General features: G+C 35.5%; 2 protein-coding genes and 1 pseudogene across 2 annotated transcripts; 1 reads left to right on the plus strand and 2 right to left on the minus strand.

Annotated features, from left to right (window-relative positions):
- Positions 1 to 5,735: 5,735 nt before the first annotated feature.
- On the minus strand, positions 5,736 to 13,656 carry LOC108744208 (LIM homeobox transcription factor 1-alpha). The gene is made up of 6 exons (XM_018479855.1): positions 13,502 to 13,656; positions 7,605 to 7,822; positions 7,306 to 7,502; positions 6,893 to 7,016; positions 6,643 to 6,828; positions 5,736 to 6,008 (listed from the first exon to the last, which is right to left on the minus strand). Exons 1-6 carry the CDS (start codon positions 13,654 to 13,656, stop codon positions 5,794 to 5,796), a joined length of 1,095 nt encoding a protein of 364 aa, XP_018335357.1. The 3' UTR covers positions 5,736 to 5,793.
- A 4,027-nt stretch (positions 13,657 to 17,683) lies between these two features.
- Positions 17,684 to 18,785, plus strand: LOC108744219 (proteasome subunit alpha type-1). Its single transcript, XM_018479865.2, has 2 exons — positions 17,684 to 18,034; positions 18,096 to 18,785. The coding sequence occupies exons 1-2, from the start codon at positions 17,684 to 17,686 to the stop codon at positions 18,576 to 18,578; spliced, it is 834 nt and encodes a 277-aa protein (XP_018335367.1). The 3' UTR covers positions 18,579 to 18,785.
- Positions 18,786 to 18,847: 62 nt separating this feature from the next.
- Positions 18,848 to 20,037, minus strand: LOC108744214 (annotated as a pseudogene).
- Positions 20,038 to 20,110: the final 73 nt, after the last annotated feature.

Below are 20,110 nucleotides of genomic sequence, written 5' to 3' on the forward strand. Positions count from 1 at the left end.
ATATCTACTTGCTGAAACGAATCCCGGCGTAGCTCACCTCAACGTGATAGGCACGTTACCATAATCGAACAAAATAAGTGGACCTTGTTGGAGCATATGTAATCCTCAAATGTGGCATCGTACTACAGATGGCGCTCACCACGCCATTTGTAGTACAATTTTCATTGTTCTTCAAACAGGGTGAACGGAATTACTATGTAAATAGTTTGATACCTATGTATATTTCTAGCAATTTAATGTACTGGGCAAAATTGAAAGAAGATGAGACCGAGCAAATGACCGTGGTGTGTTAATTTATTCACCTCGTGACATCTCTGCCGCCATACTTGCCTCCATTACTCAGGATTCAACGTCCATACACGTATTCACGCAGTCTCGTGGTATTTCGGTTCCGTCTAATTCCTTGTTCCTTGAAGAAAAATCGTCTTCGATATCGGGTAACCGTAAGGAAGAAGGGTACAAATCTATATGTTAGTATGTATGTATGTATGTACGTATGTATATGGCATACATACATAAATGTATGTGAAGAAGGTCAATCGGTGTGCGGTTTTACGCAAGAGGTCGGTGAGAAATGGCACATTGGAAAGAGACAGGATGATCGAGCGAACGAGCGAGATGGAGAATGCTATGTGCCGAGAATCTAATAACGAATCATCGTACATTCTTTTCAATCTAGCAGGCTGTGAGATGCTGGTGGAACGACGGCGCCGGCGGCAGCAGCAGAGACGGCAGTAGAATGCAGCAGAAACGCCGCGATCCTTCCCCTGAATAACGAAAGATTTTGAAAGCCCAAAGACGGTTACCATTTGCATAAAATAAAACGCAAAAGAGTAATAAGGAAAGGCAAAAGAAGAATGAGTCCTGATATTCGGCCGAATTTCCAATGCAGTCCTCGGAAATACTATTCAAATCCTTAAACATTTCTCACATTCAGAGGTTAAACAGTTAAAACATAATTGAGACAATTAGAATGATTATACTTATTGTAATAGAAATCCTGGATAGTTTCGAGTATATTTAGATAATATCATACAAGATCAAATAATTTTCGAAAAATTGGAAATAAATGCCTACATATTTCCTTAATTAATTAGTAATAGCCCGAATTTTCAATGGAATCCTTGGAAATATTAAGTCCTGATACATCTCGCACACTCAAAGATTCATTGTGGAAATATTTCTAGTACTTATTTTGAAATAAATCATATTGCATGCAAGAAATTCTGGGACTTCTTCGTCTATAAAGGGTGTTCAATGTAAGCCAAAAATTTGCAAAATTGTTTTATGCAAGAAGTCTTAGAACATCTACATCTGTAAAAACATATCACTTTGTAGTTTCACAATCTAAAATGATGTATTGAAACCAACGGCTAGATATTCCCTTAATTAATTATTAAGAACCCGAATTTCCAATGGAATCCTTAAAAATATTAAATCCTGATACATCTCGCACACCCAGAGATTCATTGTGGAAATGTTTCTAATATTTTGAAATAAATCATATTGCATGCGAAAAGTTCTGGGACTTCTTCGTCTATAAAGGGTGTTCAATGTAAGCCAAAAATTTGCAAAATTGTTTTATGCAAGAAGTCTTAGAACATCTACATCTGTAAAAACATATCACTTTGTAGTTTCACAATCTAAAATGATGTATTGAAACCAACGGCTAGATATTCCCTTAATTAATTATTAAGAACCCGAATTTCCAATGGAATCCTTAAAAATATTAAATCCTGATACATCTCGCACACCCAGAGATTCATTGTGGAAATGTTTCTAGTACATATTTTGAAATAAATCATATTGCATGCGAAAAGTTCTGGGACTTCTTCGTCTATAAAGGGTGTTCAATGTATGCCAAAAATTTGCAAAATTGTTTTATGCAAGAAGTCTTAGAACAACCACATCTGTAAAGGATGTTCAAAGTAAACCAAAAATAGTTTAAAATAATAGAAACCAATGGTAACATCTTTTCTTAATTGCTATCTAACTTGACTTTTATGCAATATCAATCATTTCACTTTTGTAAATATGAAATATTGAAAATTCACTCACCTTATTCTAATGAATTTCGTCAATAAATCCACAACCATTATTTTAAATTGCCACAAGCACTTCCCCAACACAAACACATTCCGTTTTAATCGACGATACTGTTACTAGCAAGCGCGAATGAGTTAGAAACTTTCTAAGATAAGAGACAGATGTTTTAACCTTAAAGTGGTAATCAAATTCAGTTATCACTCCAGACATGTTTCGCATATCAATCATTGTATGAGACACGAAAGTCCATGTGATTTTACGATAAAATTATCCTGCTGTAAAACATTGAAAGAAAGAATTGAAAACAGGGAGAGATAGACGCAAAATTAAATCGGACGTAATTAGAATGATTGTACTATAAATTATAAGACAAACCCTGAATAATTTCGAGTATATTTAAGAAATAACTAACAGTTTTATCTCAACACGTTTGTTAACAGTTTTAATGATTATTACTTCATGATGCAGTAAAATCTAACGAGAAATAGCAGGTTCATTTTGGGCAGTGAACATAAAAGAATCCTCTAGATAACGTTTCGACCTTATTCATTTAGTCTAGATAAGGTACAATACATTTCTGCTCAACGACTAGCAAGGCATCACAATTACCAACAAACTCGCCCTCCGTCTTTAACCCTTTTCCTTTAAAACGCTCGGCTTAAGAAAGCGAACTCATTTGACTTCCCTATTCGACACTTTACCTGTTTATAAAGGATAATAAAGGCTTATTGCACAGGCGAAACGACGCCATATTTCCTATGCCACCTACCCCGACGTCGCGGCGTCGTCTTTGCGACGACTCTTAGTCGCACCCCGGGACTAAGATATGACACCGGCTTAAAACCCCTCGAAACATTAAGCATCACTTTTATTAAAAGACATATACATACGTACATATACACACGTCGATGTCTTCAACACAGAGCACTCCTAGTAGATAAAAGCACAAAGGTAACTACGCTTTTTTGTCACAATCTATCAAGGATGAAACTTGAAATGCAATAATAAAATTTAAATCCACAAATTGTAAGTAAATAGGTAATAATATTCTGGTCGAAACTGACAGTAGAAGTTACATCATCATCATCATAGGGTCGTCAGTCCTAAGACTGATTGGACACGTACCTCCACTCTTTCCTATCCTGAACTAAACTTTGCATTTCCCTAAAACTAGAACAACCCACATCCTTAACTATCTGTAAACAGTAATCTAACCTAGGTCTATCTCTACCCTTCCTAACTCCTGTTTCTGCCTCTAATATGTCTGACTAAACCTTCATGCCTGAGAAGGTGTCCTACCAACCTATCTCGCCTATTTTTTATTGACTTCCATAGAGTCCTCTGTTCTCTTACTCTTTATAATATCTCTTCATTTCTAACCTTCTCTACCCACGATATCATCATCATCCGCCTATAACACCACATTTCGAAGGCCTCTAACCTTTTCTTTTCCGCCGCGCCAACTGTCCATGTTTCGCACCCGTACAACGCCGCGCTCTAAACATACACTTTTAACAACCTTTTTCGAATTTCTAAATTAACCGCTCGCGAGCATGGAAGTGACTTTCTTTTATTAAAGGCGACACGACCCTGTGCTATCCTCTGCTTTATATCCCTACTACTCCTTCCGTCCTGACTTATCTGACTTCCTAGATATCTAAAATCAGCCACTTCTACTAATTTTTCGTCTCCTATCTTTATATTCGCTCTTTCCCTACTTTTTCTTCCCTTGCATAACAGTATTTTAGTTTCTCTTTTATTTATTTTCATACAGTACTGATCTGTCAGTACCGCTTCCATTTTATTTAAAGCTATCTCTAGGTCCTCCTTGCTAGATGCTTCAGTTACATATATTAAAAATAACTTAGCAGGTTTATAATTTAAAATAATAAAAGCCAAAATGGTAACATTTTCTTGAGAACCATCTTAGGTACTTTTCTTAACAAGAAACTATCAAAATTGACTCATTTTCTTTTGGAATTCATTACCAAGTCCACGAAGATTTCATTATGGTCGCAAAACGTTGAAATTTTGCTGAATTTAATCAATAAATAATACAAATTAGGACCAACGACCTACCCCAAATACAACTGTAATTACCAATTTTCATTGGGTAAGTTTTATTTATAATTATACTTATTAAATTATTATTGGTGGTGGTAGTATTTTCTTTTTTTTCTCTGTTCAGAGTACAGCATCACACATTTGGGCACCTGTCCCATTCATCCACTGGCGCTGGTACCTATACTGCAGTTACATAATCCTAATACGTAATGCGATTACGTAAGTAATTTACAAAGTTCGGAGCTGGGGCCGTTTGCGAGAACAAAGAATTTAATAGTGTTTGACAGCGTCTCGCTTACAATATCCGTCGACGTAGGGGGTTCCCCGTCAAATGACAATATCGCCTACACCTACCGTACCGTAACGACCTGTCGTCTGTCACTAACTTTGTCAACGAAAATCGACACAGCCTATGTAGTAATATAGGTGATAATGGTATCTAACTAACAATCTGTATATCGGGCAAGTATGTGTGTTTGGTGTCACAGACAGCTTTAGCTATAAAATGACATGATCGTAATGAATTTTATGGCCTTTCAATAATGAGAAAATATACGCGCATTTTATACATACAAAGGACATTCTCTTTTGTTATGGCCGCAGTTATTTACTGAAAATATACGAGGTAATATGCGAAGAAATCGAGGTCAATAATATAGAAAAAGGCTTGAACCATTGTCAACATAAAAGATGAAATAAACTGCTCGGCTATGTGTTTTTCTTTATTTCAGGATCGTATGCAGGGTAGACACTTTCTGGAAAATCAGGTAACTTAAATGATTTTCTAAATCTGTAAAGAAATCATTTAATGAAATGTGGATGCATTCTTGTAGCATTAATCATGACTGCAGATCTCTAAGTAGATTTAGAAATTTAGGTTCCTATTTAATAAGAAATATGTAGAAATCTCACTTCTTAAACGGAGCTTGTGGCTACAAAAAATTATCCTATTCTAATACCACATCCTCATCATTCTATTGCTTTTTGTTTCTACTACCATTTTGTATTTTACGACTGCCATTTTGGCTTTGTAGAAACAAATCCTAACCTATAACCACCGGATGCTATATACATCCCCGTTGATTAAAAATGCATCTGGTCGCTAAAGCTGTGTTTTGAAGGAAAAAAGATCCCACACAAACCCTGCTACCCCTGAAAAATATAACCCACTTTTTGTTGTCCCCCCGCAGGGTAAACCAGGAAACTTACCTTATAAAGATATTAATTAATCGAAAGAAATAATATAATGCATAGTTTATTTATCTATAAGTACATATAAATAATAAATAAAAGTGTCTGCCTGAAGTAATGTCGAAAGCTTAGTGATTTAGGGTAAGCTTTCTATTTGTTTATTGGCCATAACAATTGTATTTGTTAGAAAAATATTGGAAATAGCCTCAGGTCAGGAGTATAAATGCATCTGATGTATATATATAAAATATAAAATCCATAAGGCTTAACAAAATTTATTTTGTTTTTTATAACACCAATGCACAACATAATCGTACAACAAATTCATAATAGTTGCAAAGTTATGCGTAATTGTTTGAGTGCATTTATTATTTAATTAATTTAATACTTAATTAATACATGAGTGTAGGCAAATACGCAACAAATAATATAAACATTTCTGGTTATTATTAATAAAATAACTTACGTTGTCCTTTTAGTTGCTTACAAAAATTATTCTAAAGGCGCCGATTCGACCTCGCAAAAGTACTGATTTTGCATGGAATAAAGTCGATCGATCGGGTTCAACCCCATGATATTCAGATGGGGAGGATTTTGGTGGGCAGGCGGGGGTGACAAAAACAATGTGGCGCCATGGTTTCCAGGCAAATTCGAACCAAAATTGAAACCATTCAATAAATTTGATTGATATTTAGTGTGAAGTGATTCTACGAACAAGAATAAACAGAAAACATGTATGGTACAGGCAACGATAAATCTAAACGACTTTCAAGCATCGATCATCAAAACTATTCCCTAATACAATGTCTGGAATGTTAAAGATAAAATCGATGCAAAGGGGAGAAAAAGAGGGAAGGGGTAGAGATAGTTAGTAATGTGGGATCTAGTAGTTTCCTATCGACTTTAAAACAAAAACAAAAGATTATAGGTTACCACTAACGCGTTAACTTATTTTTGATATATTCACCTGATGGCAAACTAATTGAACATTAGATATCTCTCAGCCTCTGCAAACATTAAGTAAGAGGGAGAGAGATGTCCACTAACACATTCGATTATTAGGAAACATAGACGGTGGGCGCGGCAGAAAAAAAAAGGTTAAAAGCGTTCGAAATGTGGTGTTACAGGCGAATGATGAGGAAACCGTGGATAGGGAAGATTGAAAATGGGGATGAGGCATCAGAAAGAATGGGAAAACAGAGATCACTATGGAAGACAATAAGAAATAGGCGAGATAGGTTGGTAGGACACCTTTTTAAGCATGAAGAGCTAGTTAGAGACATATTAGAAGCAGAAATAATTGGTAGATGCTCTGGTGTTAGGAAAATATGAATTACTTACCAGCGATTTGTTGAGTATTATGATCTTGTTTATTTTTAAAAAAGTTCTCGTCGTTCTCTGTTTCCTCTTTTATGTGTAAAAAATGTTTAGAGTCGTTGTGCAACTGTTGAAAGAATCCAACTGTGGTCGAGTCCAAATCAGCATCATTACTACAACTATCATTTAAAAACGAACTGGATCGAGGGCCTAAAAATTTACGCAATTTTACTTTATCGAGTATATACCAATATAAAACTTATGCAAATCTGACTCTGTTCTTCCTCCTTCAGTCCTAATTTTTTCTCATCATTTTCTACATCCTTAACGTCTTTATTATCTTGACGTGCTTTCTTTTGCATTTTCTTCACCTTCGCCCTTTGATTTTGAAACCACACCTAGCAACGAAAGCTTTCTAAAAAACATGGCTCATTAAAAGGTAAGACGCCGTAAGCAATTGTAGCAGTGCGAAGGTTCGAAATGGGTACAATTGATGGCCCATGGTGTGTTACAGTATTTTGAAAATCGAGGTGTGCAATTTTGAGTAAAATTTTTCTGTAGCATTACATGTGTATCGTAAAAGCATAACCCTAGGGACCCACAATGGGTCATCAACTGAACTCACTTCTAACCTTTGCCCAGATCCCACGGTTATGACGTCTTATCCTTTATTTGCACTCGACTCACTTGTACTATCCTAACACTAAGTCCAGTGTCTTTAGCAAGATTTTCGCGGACTTTTCGACTCGGTTTGGGACTTATTTCAAAAGAAGCCTTGAACGCCCTGCGTTGCTGAGTGGTGAGTATTGTTCTGGGCCGTTTCGGTCCCCTCCTTCCGTCAGATGATCGTGATGATTGTGTAAATTCATCACAGAAAAAATCACCTTAAATATATACCTACTGTCAATTTCTTGAAATATTTTTAATACGTATCTATATTTACTATGGTATACGTTTAAGCCTTTAGATGCCTTGTTCTGCCCTACCTTGATTGTAACCTTGCAACATTTCTACTTCTTTCTCGTAGTCAGGCTTGCAAAAGACTTGTCCTTGTTTAAAGACATATTGGTCCCCTTTTTGCAATCGCATACCGCATACCACGCACGCAAAACACCGAACGTGAAAAACACTATCGCATGTTTTCATAACCAATTCTTCAGGCGAAATGCGTTCGGAGCATCCCAGACATTTTTTGCTATATATTCTACAAAATTAAAAACTATTTTCAACTGGACACCTAATAGAGTCTTTATCTAGGGAGATGTGGTTCCCGATAACTCGCTGGGTGAGTCTACCTCAATCATTTTAGTCAAAACATTTGCACATAAATTACCTACAATAAGAAAATGTTATACTTCATGTCTGAATTTTTAAGGAGATCATAATAAAATGTATTATTGTACAAATCGAGGATATCGGAGAGTTTTATCTCTTTATCCGACGTTTCTGTCAAATATGCACCCTCCCTCTATCCGTTCAAAATAGCCTTTTGGCATGCGATCTGATCGGCAGAATGTGAAATATAAGAACACGGTTAAAAAGCCATGCTCGGGAACGACATTAGGCGTCATATGTAACGCATTACCGCGTGCACCATCGCTTAAAGCCCCCCATAAAGGCAGCAGGTGACGCTAACTAGATCGCCGGCTTGGCCAAAAAAAAGGGGGGAATGGAAAAAGAAAAGAGGAGAAGGTCCTCCGGCCTATTATTACGAAAACGTGTTCTTATTTCACGCAAAACGAACGGATACCAAAATCGGACTTTATTTTATAAATTAAGGCAACTAAGTTTTACTGGCGGCTTAGTTCTTTTTGATGTTCTTAATACGTGTCAAAAATCATCGACAACCACATTAAAATAATTTTTTTTTCTATCCCTCGGGAACTGCATGTTTTTCTGGATAAAAGGTATCGCAAGTCCTTTTCGAAAGAGCAAATATAAAGATAGGAGATGAAAAATTAGAAGATGTGACTAATTTGAGGTATCTATAGGAAGTCAGATAAGTCAGGACGGAAGGAGTAGTAGGGATATAAAGCAGAGGAAAGCTTCAAAAGAAGTCACTTCTATGTCCGCGAACGGTTAATTTAGAAATTCGAAAAAGGTTGTTAAAGGTGTATGTTTGGAGAGCGGCGTTGCACGGGTGCAAAGCATGGACGGTGTACGCTGCGGAAAAGAAAAGGTTAGAAGCGTTCGAAATGTGGTGTTATAGGCGAGTGATGAGGATAGATAAGGTTAGAAATGAAGAGGTATGAGAAAGAATAGGAGAACACAGAGGACTCTATGGAAGTCAATAAGAAATAGGCGAGATAGGTTGGTAGGACACCGTCTCAAGCATGAAGGTTTAATCAGAGACATATTAGAGGTAGAAACTGGAGTTGGGAAGGGTAGAGATAGACCCAGATTAGATTACTGCTCACAAACAGTTAAGGGCGTGGGATGTTCTAGTTTTAGTTTTTAGTTTTCTGAAATTAGTTGTTGGATTAGGATGTTGATGATACATATATCTGTGGGAACTTTTGGTAGAAAAGATATTTCAAACTTTTTTAAATTCTAAAGTATACGTATGTTGACCCTTAACTTCCCCTTTTACTCCTGTGTACTATTCCAACACAAATATGACAGTACATAACTCACACAGGTACTTTTAGATACAATTGAAATTTTGTTTCCCATCGTTACAACAGTCTCCCATTCGTATCATGGACATACAGTAGCACACGTTTCGAATTGTTCTGAATAAATAAATAAGTATAATATTTGGCGAAAGATTTCAGTATTTGTGTAAACTCACGCTGGTTTGAACGAATGCAGAATAATAAATATAAACTGTTGGTGCGGTGATGGTGTGCTTCCCGTCGTTCACATAGATATACAGTGGACTGCACGTGTGGCCTCCAGTCCTGTAGGATATTAAATCACGGACGAGTGACAGGGCACACGGTCTCCACTGTCAACCCCGTTGTGTAAACATTGCCGCTCTTTTACAGTCCACACCCACGATATCAACCAAGTAGGCAGCAGCACAGTTTCAAAAGAACGATCTCAATAATTGTTAATCAAAAACATTCAAAGAAAATGTGTGTGTGGCGCCGTTTCCAAGTTTCCAAATTTTAAAACAATCAACAAGTTTCCAATAGAAATCGGTGGGTTTTCTTTTGTTTTACAAGTTTGTTTATTACCCTGGTTACTGTTTCGCTTATACTTAAATATATAGTAACAATTGAAAAGTTATTTATTTCTTAACAAAATATACTTATTTGTGTCTGGTTATGAATGATGATCAAAATCTAGAGCAGCATGAATCTTCCGTACAACACGTGCCCCTATGACAAAAACGTGCCCACGATTGAATATTAATGTCTTCCAACCCATGGTCATCATCAACGTCATCCTAGCTTCGATATTACGTTTAATGTGATCGCAAGAACTAAACCAAAGTCATTTTCCACGACTGAATCCAAATCAAATTGATAGTGGGTGCATAAATTACACAGATTATGCGAAAAAACAGGTGTGCTAGCTGAACAATATGGACCTACCCCCAAAACCGACGCTGTATCATGGGGTGAATGCGGTAAATCTATTCAAAATTCAAGTGACCAGTTTTTGTTCATAAAATCAATTCGGCAAAATCAATTTCATCATAGTAATTACGAATCTCATCTAACCGCATTGTTTTGTCCAATTTTACCCTTTTCAATATTTTTCTGTTTTAATTTACTTATTAAGCAAAGAAAACTTCCAAGTGTAAAACAATTTTTAAAAACGGGTACGTCCGGAAAAGTTAGTTGCATTTGGATCTACACGGTAAGACTGAATTTGACTATACACGGAAAAATGAAAATTTACCTAAATATTAAAGAGATATTTATAGTTTATCCCACTAGCCCGTTGCTTCATAAGCGAAAATAATAAAAAATAGTTAGAAAGTTAGAAATGAAGAGGAATTAGAAAGAATAGGAGAACAGAGGACTCTATGGAAATCAATAAGAAATAGGCGAGATAGGCTGGTAGGACACCTTATTAGGCATGAAGGTCTGGTCACATATTAGAGGCAGAAGCAGGAGTTAGGAGGGGTAGAGGTAGACGTAGGTTAGATTACTCTTCGCAAATAGTTAAGGATGTGGGATGTTCTAGTTTTAGGGAAATCCGAAGTTTAGCTCAGGATAGGAAAGAGTGGAAGTACGTGTCCAGCCAGTCTTAGGACTGACGATGTTATGACGATGATGATGATGAATACCACATTGTATTTCTGATTTGCAATTTACCCCAATTTCAACGTTTTTCACCATTGGTTTGCTTGAAACGACAAAAGCTCCAACAAAATCGTAAAATTGTAGAACAATTTAAGAAAAAAGTTTTCGCCAGATAATCTATATTTAGGAGTCAATATTTTAGCGTGCGTGGGGATCGAAGTGTCGCGCGTTCGCCAAAGTTTCAGGAAACAATTGCTCGAAGAAAAGCCACACGTGACATAATGATAACAGTAATGTATTTTAAACCGTCCATAACAAAGCGATATATCTCAATTTCAATCGAGGATTTTCGCGGGCCAATAGTCACAAACAGTCGCGGCAGGGCTTTCCCCAATCCCTTCGTCGAACACACACACGCATGTTTATATACGTATCTAAGTATATACGTGTATAGTACATAAGTACATAAAGTCCCCGGTTTGACGTATATATGAGCCGAAGGATTAGGGTGAAAGCGAGGAAAGCCAAGCAAGGCGGCTCAGCAAAAGACCACCCCCAGTGCAATATGTTCTCCTGCAGCATCAGTTTATATTGTTATTGGGAAGAATACGTCACAAATACAAGGTGGCGCCTACATTTCCAATCTTTAAATGCACGAAAGGCCGATTAATTATAGTAAGGGCAACAGAAAACAAAAATTTCGTTCAGCATATTTGGAAAATTATCCTTACGGAGGAAACTACATTAAAAGTCCTAATTTTTATTGTGTAGAGGTTATAAAACTAAGGTTTTGGTAGGAAAAGGCAATACCAACGAACTGATCTTTATAAATAAATAAAGAATATCTTTATATATAAAAGAAAGTCGTTTTAGTTGCACTATTTATAACTCAAGAACGGCTGAACCGATTTGGCTGAAAATTGGTGGGGAGATAGATAAGAAAACGTAACTGACATGGAATGACAAAACGCAACTGATTTTTCAATCAAAACATCAGTCTAGCCGAAGCTGAAAGGGGTTTGGAAAGATTGCATGTTTGTTTTTGGTCCGATTTACTTGAAACTGGTTGAAAAATTCAATCCCTGTTGAGGGGGATGAACTTTGACAGTAAAGTACATATATAAAAATAGTCTTTGAAGTTTCAGTTTCATTTCAAAATTTCGAATAGGGGATGAGTGGTGAAAAGGAGTTGCAATGTTTAAATCGAACATATATTATTTGTGGTCAGATTTACTTGAAACTTGGTCTTGATGGTCTCTCATTTAAGTTCTGAAAGACCTATCTTGACATTTTAAAAAATTCGACCTCCAAAGGGGGGGAGGGGTTGCATTTTTGTTTAGGACATACTTTATTTGTGGTTGAATTTACTTGAAACTTGATATATATATATGCTGTTTGATATTATTAATCAAATGAAAAAAATGTTGCAACGTTTCTATGGGGTATATTTTATTTGTACTCGGATTTACTCGACGGTTGCTCATTGTTGAAATTAAGCAAATACGTGTTTTGGCTATTTTTAAAAATCAACCCTTAAGGATGAAATGTTGTTGCTACGTTTGTATTTGAAATCTAAGATGACGACATTACATAGAATTAAAACGTTGTAAGGGTGAATTGGGAGTTAAAAGGTTTTATGGAGAAACAATATTAATTTCTGCAAGCGAAACCGCGGGAAAAGGCTAATACTATATATAACTCTGTATCACGTCACTTTGAAAAGTCCTTTCGTGCCTAGAAATTAGGATGCAGTTCTGATAAGGACGAATGCTAATTTGTTTTGTTTAATGAAGTTGAAATGTTATAGACACATTATCAATATAAGTTGTCTTCTTATTTTCTATGTTTCATCGAAAACTGTCTGTTATTATTCTGTAGTGTCCACTTTTTAATGAATCTAAGAACCGTTGGTTTGTAAATAAATAAATAAATAATAATTTTAATAACAAAAGCAATTAAAGACAATGCGGTTTTCGGTCGTCTTATCTTTGGAAGCATCTTAAAAGCCGGCGCTAAATACACAGAAAAACTCATTTCTAGAGTTTCCAACTTTCCCCCGAAGTCTCCAAATATTTGCTCACGGGATGGCTGAACGCAGAAAACATGGTTGACGTGAAATAGACGACTATAAGCGTTTGTATCTATCCCCGTCGTGGGCAACCCCATTCCCCGTTCATCCCCAATGTCTCGCATCCTTTCATTCTGTCTCCTTCCGTCCCGTACCCCCTTCCTCTTCAGTCAGTCGAGCTTTCTTCCCGTTTTGCACAAGTTCTGATGCTCAACAACTCAAAGTTGTTTGCGGCTTCTTTTTATACAGACACACACACATACATACATATATACGAAGATAGTACCTACCTCCACCCTACACTTCACAAATTTCCGAAACCTTTCCAAAAAGTTTTCAAGGAAGAAACAATTTGTTCCCAAAATGTCTAGAACTTAACTTAGCCAATCCACACACATAAAAACACAAACCACAAGGAGCAATTTTTTCGAAAAAAGTCTCAAATTCAATAAGTAACGCATCGACATTATTTAATCATCGAAAATTTATCCTTCATGTAGTTATTTACATTTACTAACAGCCCTGGACCGTCGACCCCGATCGACCGGTATAACTAACTCCTTTTGGAGTACGTAGGGATATACAGGGCACCGTTTTTAAGACTTTACTAATTACATACCTGTCATAATCTAATTTGCAAAACAATTTCGAGTCTCTGAAATAGCAAGTTTGATAAAGGCGTTCTCCGCACGCGAAACATTGCAAGCAATGTTCGTGATAAAAAACATCCATGACTTGCAAAATGTATCTGTCGTGTATTGGTCTACAGCACATGCCACAGAGAGGTCCAGTCGCTGAAAGATAAGAAAACGAAATCAATATTGACTTGATAAATCATTTTTTCAGATATTTTTATTTGATCAAAACGGTACAGAATCCAACAATAAATATAATGAATACTGTGTTATTTGTGTAGAAATCTACCAAATATTTAGCTACTGAATTCTGTACTAATGGAACCAAAAATTATTTAATATACTACAAAAAGCAGACATTTTTTGGTATTTATTAAACATTACTAAAAATCAAATAAGAATTGGCTACATTCAAAGAAGTGTTTATAGAAATTAGAAATACATTTACAGATGCAGAATCATTTGAATAAAAATACAACCAGCCTAAAGAGAAAAAGTAATGGATTAATGACATTAATGTGTCCATGACATTTGCTTATGCTTATCTATCAGTTCTGCCACAAAAGTTAATCCATTACTCTTACAGTTGTCTATAATTTTTGTTTAATTTTTAATTTTTTAAATGCAGAGTTCATTGCGGTAGCATTTCATGTAGGCACTTTATGCGTTTAAATAAAGACTTCAGAGGGTTGAAACAAGGCCGCCTCGGACGTCGAAGCCATTTAAGTCTGTGACAAGCCACCTGTGGTAAAAAAGCATCAATCTTCGCTTTAAAATCGTCAGGCAACTGGGGGTGTTAATCCGCACAGTAAATCCATTGTTACCAATTTAACTCTTTTAATCGCAATTTCATGCAACGTCATACTTATTACCGTTTAGCATCAACACAACCCCTTCTTAAATACGCGCTCCCGAGGGTAGAAATATTGTACCTCACAAGTGTTTCATACTCGGGATACAGAATCTTCCCCTACACATTATACAAGTACCACATATAAAAACGAAGATATTTAAGTACAGGGACGAACTTCAATTTTTAACTTTTGCTTCGAACCAGGGTTGAAATTTCACTGCCTAGACCAGGAGTGGTGAAAACTAACGTACTGATCGGGGAAGAAAATCTTCTCTAAGTGCGTAATTTCACGAAATCCAACTAACTCGAAATCTGCAATGGTATGTCCCACCCTTCACCCATGCAAAAAAAAGCTGACTATGTCCCAGATTTGATACATCAACAACAACCCTTTAAATTTACTTGTAACAAACTGTACGTCCAAGAATTATAAGTTACATTGTTTTAAGTATGTACTACGTAACTTTTTTATTCCAATTTATCTCTCTGTTGTAATATAAGGAAATCCGAAAGACATATGTCGTTAAATAATTATCTCTTTAAACTAAAGTATGTAGTATGATTAATAATGTAACACAATAATGTTACTTATCTTATTACCTACAACTTCCACTGAGACACTAAGTCCACCCCTGGGCAGTTGCGCCTATATATTCGCTCACATAAACGCGCGGCACCCTTCAAGAATCTTTAATTCCACCCTGCCAATCAAATTAGAGATAATTTATCTTTCTTCGATATTAAATTATTGACATTATTCGCGTTGCAAAGATAAATTCTTTCAGAGTCCCCTTTTGAAATTTAGTAGTAGTAAAAATGTAAGTACACAAAATAGATGAATAAATATTTGTTTTGTTTAGGTTATTAACTTATTATTAAAACGTACAATAATTAAAGAATTTATTAAAATAATGTCCCAATTTTTTTAATCTTGACCTTAAATCATAAAAATATACAACAATATAAAGATATTATAACTTTTTGTTTTATTTTCAGACACCCTGTATTTATTGAATTTGAGAACCGTTATTATCGGGGCTAAAATTCAACACGAGCTTTAACCTTATTGCATTACAGGAGATTATCAGGATCAACTTGGGTATGATTAATTGATTCATTTATCGCTAAACCCTATTATCCTATCCTAATACTAACATTTAGTTTACCTGTAATTACATGTTTTAAGGAAGAGAGAAAAATAAATTATAAAATAACAAAAAATGCTCATTACTACAAAAAAAAAATGTACCTATAGATACTTGATAATAATTAATATTTGTTAATACTTTCTTGAGCCAAATAAGATTCATGATTTTCATTTTTCTCGCAAACATAATTAGAATTTCCTTACCTAGGTCAAGTAGTCTGACATTTTCATAGAAAACAAAATGTTATGAATTGCTACCGACGTTTATAGCCCACTAGATTTGTCAACACTCGTGTTGTTTCACAGATGTTAAGTGGCAAAAGTCAAACACGTGCTTTACATTCCAAGAAACAACTACCTTTATGTTCAAATTTTTGGGGATGACACATAAATGATTGTTTTCACTTCTAAATATACACCCTCAATAATAAAACAGCCCATACACAAACAAATTGAGATTGATTTTAAAGATTTTCTTAAACTAAAAATCAAATTTTATTGTTATATTATTCACGATCAGAATACCCGCCACGTATTTTGAAAAATAACAAAGTAAGCCTTGAAATTATAATGGCAGCTGGTTACCATTGGCGACGGACAACAAAAGTTAATTCACCGCAACTATTTTATTGCTTTTTAAAAGGGTTGCTTCAACTTTATAACTTAAAACAAAAAAAAACAATAATTAGGGCACATTTAGTATTAAATTGACAATAGTTTATGTTTAGTAGGTAATATAGGTATTGTGTAGATATGCTTTAATTAAGTAATTTGTATCTATTTATCTACATATACACGCAAATTCTAAAGCAAAAAAATCAAAAAGAAATATATTTTCTAGGCAAAATTGGATTTCAAATTGTAAATATTTATTAAAGCAATGATGATAACTATATTTGTGCAACAAACGGTAGTAAATGGCAAATCGTTAATTAATAACAACCACAAATTGTTTATTTTTTAAAAAAGTGCTTTAAAAGTCTAAAATTTTGAAAAATAATCAGCAATTAGATAAACGTACCTACGAATTAAATGTTTTAATTGAAATATGAATTGATATTCTTTTGTAGATTCGCTAGATTAGTAAAGTAATTTTTTTTTTATAAAAAAATTATATTCTTTTCAAAGCAATCGTTTAAATTAAAAAAAAAATAATAAAACAACGATGACAAAAAAAGCGCATGACGGCATGACACTAAACTTGTAACATGGGAAAGCTTACCCATTATATCCACTAAAATATTATGGAACAATTATCAAATTTTAATCGAAAAAGTGTCCTAATCTTCTCTCGTTCACTAATATTCATCTAGCCGCCATTCACAATTATCCGCGGGGTTTCACATGCATGTTGTGCATGGCCCTCTGGTGGCAATGTCTGGCACGCGCCATGTCGATATTACTACGCGAAAAACATAGGCGAACAAAGGCGGGGTTTTCCACCACGCCTATTCCGATAACAGCCAAAGAAGACGTCGTAAGCGTCGCGACGCAGGCTGATATTTATTCCCGATGATCCTAACATGTTACTTCAACGATCTTAGCTAAAACATATACAACATGTACTTAAATAGCAACGATTCATCGGAACTGGGAACGTATATTTTTTTTACAATATTTCCGATTCGCATGTTTATTTATTTATATTACCACGAACGACTAATTTAGAAAAAATACAGCATTTCCAATACTTAAATTAATGTTATATTAATAATAACATTGGTACACACGGGTAACTTCAAGTTTGTAAACAATTGTGAATAATATACTTATGCGATAATTTAATAAGTCAGTAGAATAATTGTGATTAACCTTAAAAATAGTTTCTAGTAATCATTAAACTTTAATGTAAAGTAATTTCTACATTAGCATTCGCAAAAATTTAACTATTTAACAACAATTTTAAGTTTTAAACTATCTACAAATATGTTTATTTTTCCGCAATTTTAAAATTTTTCAAACTAAATAACACCTAGCGTCACCTACCACACAATAGTGAAACAAATACTTGTTGGAGGTTAGCAGAAGTTAGTTGTTGATGTTACCGTGACGAAGCATGACATTTTATTTTCAGTTATAATGATACCTAACCTTAAATAGTGTAAAAAGTCAAAGTTAAAAATATTCAGTAAAATAAAGAGTTAGTGTATTAAATACAATAAAAAAATGTTCAGGAATCAATACGACAGTGATGTTACGGTGTGGAGTCCCCAAGGCAGACTCCACCAAGTGGAATATGCTATGGAAGCTGTAAAACTTGGTTCTGCTACAGTGGGCTTAAAAAATAAAACTCACGCCGTTCTCGTTGCATTAAAAAGAGCCTCTTCAGAACTTGCTGCCCATCAGCAAAAGGTAATCCCTATCGACGAGCATATTGGAATTGCTATTTCTGGTCTAACAGCAGATGCAAGAATACTGAGTCGATATATGAGAACTGAGTGTTTAAATCACAAGTACTCTCATGATTCATATTTGCCAGTAAGCAGGCTCATTTCTCAATTAGGAAACAAGATGCAGGTATATTTTTTGATTCAAAAATATTGAAAAACGTTTTACGTGTCATTGCCCTTTCTATTAGGTATGTACCCAACGTTATGATCGCAGGCCTTTTGGAGTAGGTCTCTTAGTGGCTGGTTATGATGACCAAGGACCCCACATTTATCAAACCTGTCCTTCTGCAAACTATTTTGACTGCAAGGCAATGGCAATTGGAGCCAGATCTCAAAGTGCTCGTACATACTTGGAAAAACACCTAGATCAGTTGTCTTCCAGTTCTCTAGAAGAACTCATAAAACATGGTTTGAGAGCCCTGAGGGACACCCTACCAAACGAAGTGGAGTTGAGCGTTAAAAATGTATCTATTGCATATGTGGGAAAAGGTGTTCCCTTTACAATTGTGAATGAAACCGATACAGGAAAGTATCTGGGAATGATTGAAGGCGAAGAAAGAAGAGGGGGTGGTGGCCCACCTGATAGGCCAGCAGAGCCTTTAAGAGACGATGCGGGGGACCAAGATCAACCACCAGAACCCAGGCCATCAGTAGCTATGGAAACAGAGTAAGGGATTACAAAAAAGATATTGCATTTGAGCTTAACACTCAGAAAACTTTTTGTAATTTTTTCAAAATTATGTTTCTGCCGTGGCTACTGTTGAATTAATTTTAATAACAGTAGTCACGGCAGAATACGAAATTAAATTGTCTACGTATTTTTTAAGGTAACGAAGTTGGGTATGCTTTTCAACGTGTTTAATAAATAATTCATTATTTGTTTCGTTTTTAATTAAATAGTTAAGTTCTCTATACGTGGGCGACAGTAAGGAGTTTTTGAAACCCAATGCGCAACTATTCAAAATTGGTTGATGTAAAATCGTCAATTTATTTAAGCAAAGAACCCGATTCACCCGACAATTCTTTTCCCAAACTTTGGCTATCAATTGACAATAATCATCTAAGTCTTCAACAACGTTGATTTAGATGAAACTGTAAGACCCGTCCAGTCAAAAATTCCATCGTCCACGTATCCTTTCCTTTCGAAAAGTTCCTTAAACATATTCCTCAAATACTCGTAGTCTGGTGCTTCAAAGAATTCCAACCGTCTCACGTACCGCATATAAGTTGCCATTTCTTCCGGATGTCCTTCGCATAGCACCTCGATGGGGGTGGTTCTTTTTGTGTCCCCAATCTTCTGGTATCTCTCTTTAAGCGTATCAGCTTTTAAGCCTTGCCAGGGCAAAGAACCGCGCAGAAAATACATAAACATATGTCCTAGGGCTTCTAAGTCGTCCCTTCTGGACTGTTCTCTTCCCAGGTGGGTGTTGATACTCATATATCTGGCAGTACCCGTTAATGATTTATGTTCCCTATAAGGAATATGTTTGCCTGTTTCAGCATCTATGTATTCCTTCGCTAAACCAAAATCTATTATGTGAACTACCTTGTCCTTTTTTGTTTTTTGTCTTCCAATTAAAAAGTTTTCGGGTTTTATATCGCGAAAAATCAATCGTTTGCTGTGAACGTACTCGATTCGATGTAAAAGTTGGTCAGCTATCATTAAAACCGTTTTTAGTCTGAAATGGCGATTACAAAGGGTGAAAAGATCTTCTAAACTGGGTCCCAACAATTCTATTACCATTGCGTTGTACCTCCCTCCACACGTTCCCAGATAATACACTTTGGGGATACCTTCATGTTGACCCAAAATTTTGTAAAATCTGTACTCTAAATGTAACTGTGGAGCTTTGGATTTGATAGGTTCCAATTTAATAGCGACGTGTTCGTTATTGTGCAGATTTTTCCCCAGACGTAGTTCTCCGAAATTTCCGCTACCAATTTTTTTTCCAATCCGAAATGTTCCTCCCACCATTAGAATTCCTGACGAAGACGAGTGTTTCGAGTGCATGATGAACCCGACTTCTTCGTTACTGTTAGTTTCGTTTTCCTCGCTATGATGTTGCTGATCTTTAAACAGATTATATCCATTCAAAAGGAGACATTTCCAGAAATTCATTTCATAATTTATGTCATTTAGAACCCGTCTACAGAGCGACGGATCATATTTTGATACATAATGAAATACAAACCGAAAATTCTA

This window comes from Agrilus planipennis, unplaced genomic scaffold (genome assembly GCF_000699045.2).
Source record: "Agrilus planipennis isolate EAB-ADULT unplaced genomic scaffold, Apla_2.0 scaffold13, whole genome shotgun sequence".
NCBI lineage: Eukaryota > Metazoa > Arthropoda > Insecta > Coleoptera > Buprestidae > Agrilus > Agrilus planipennis.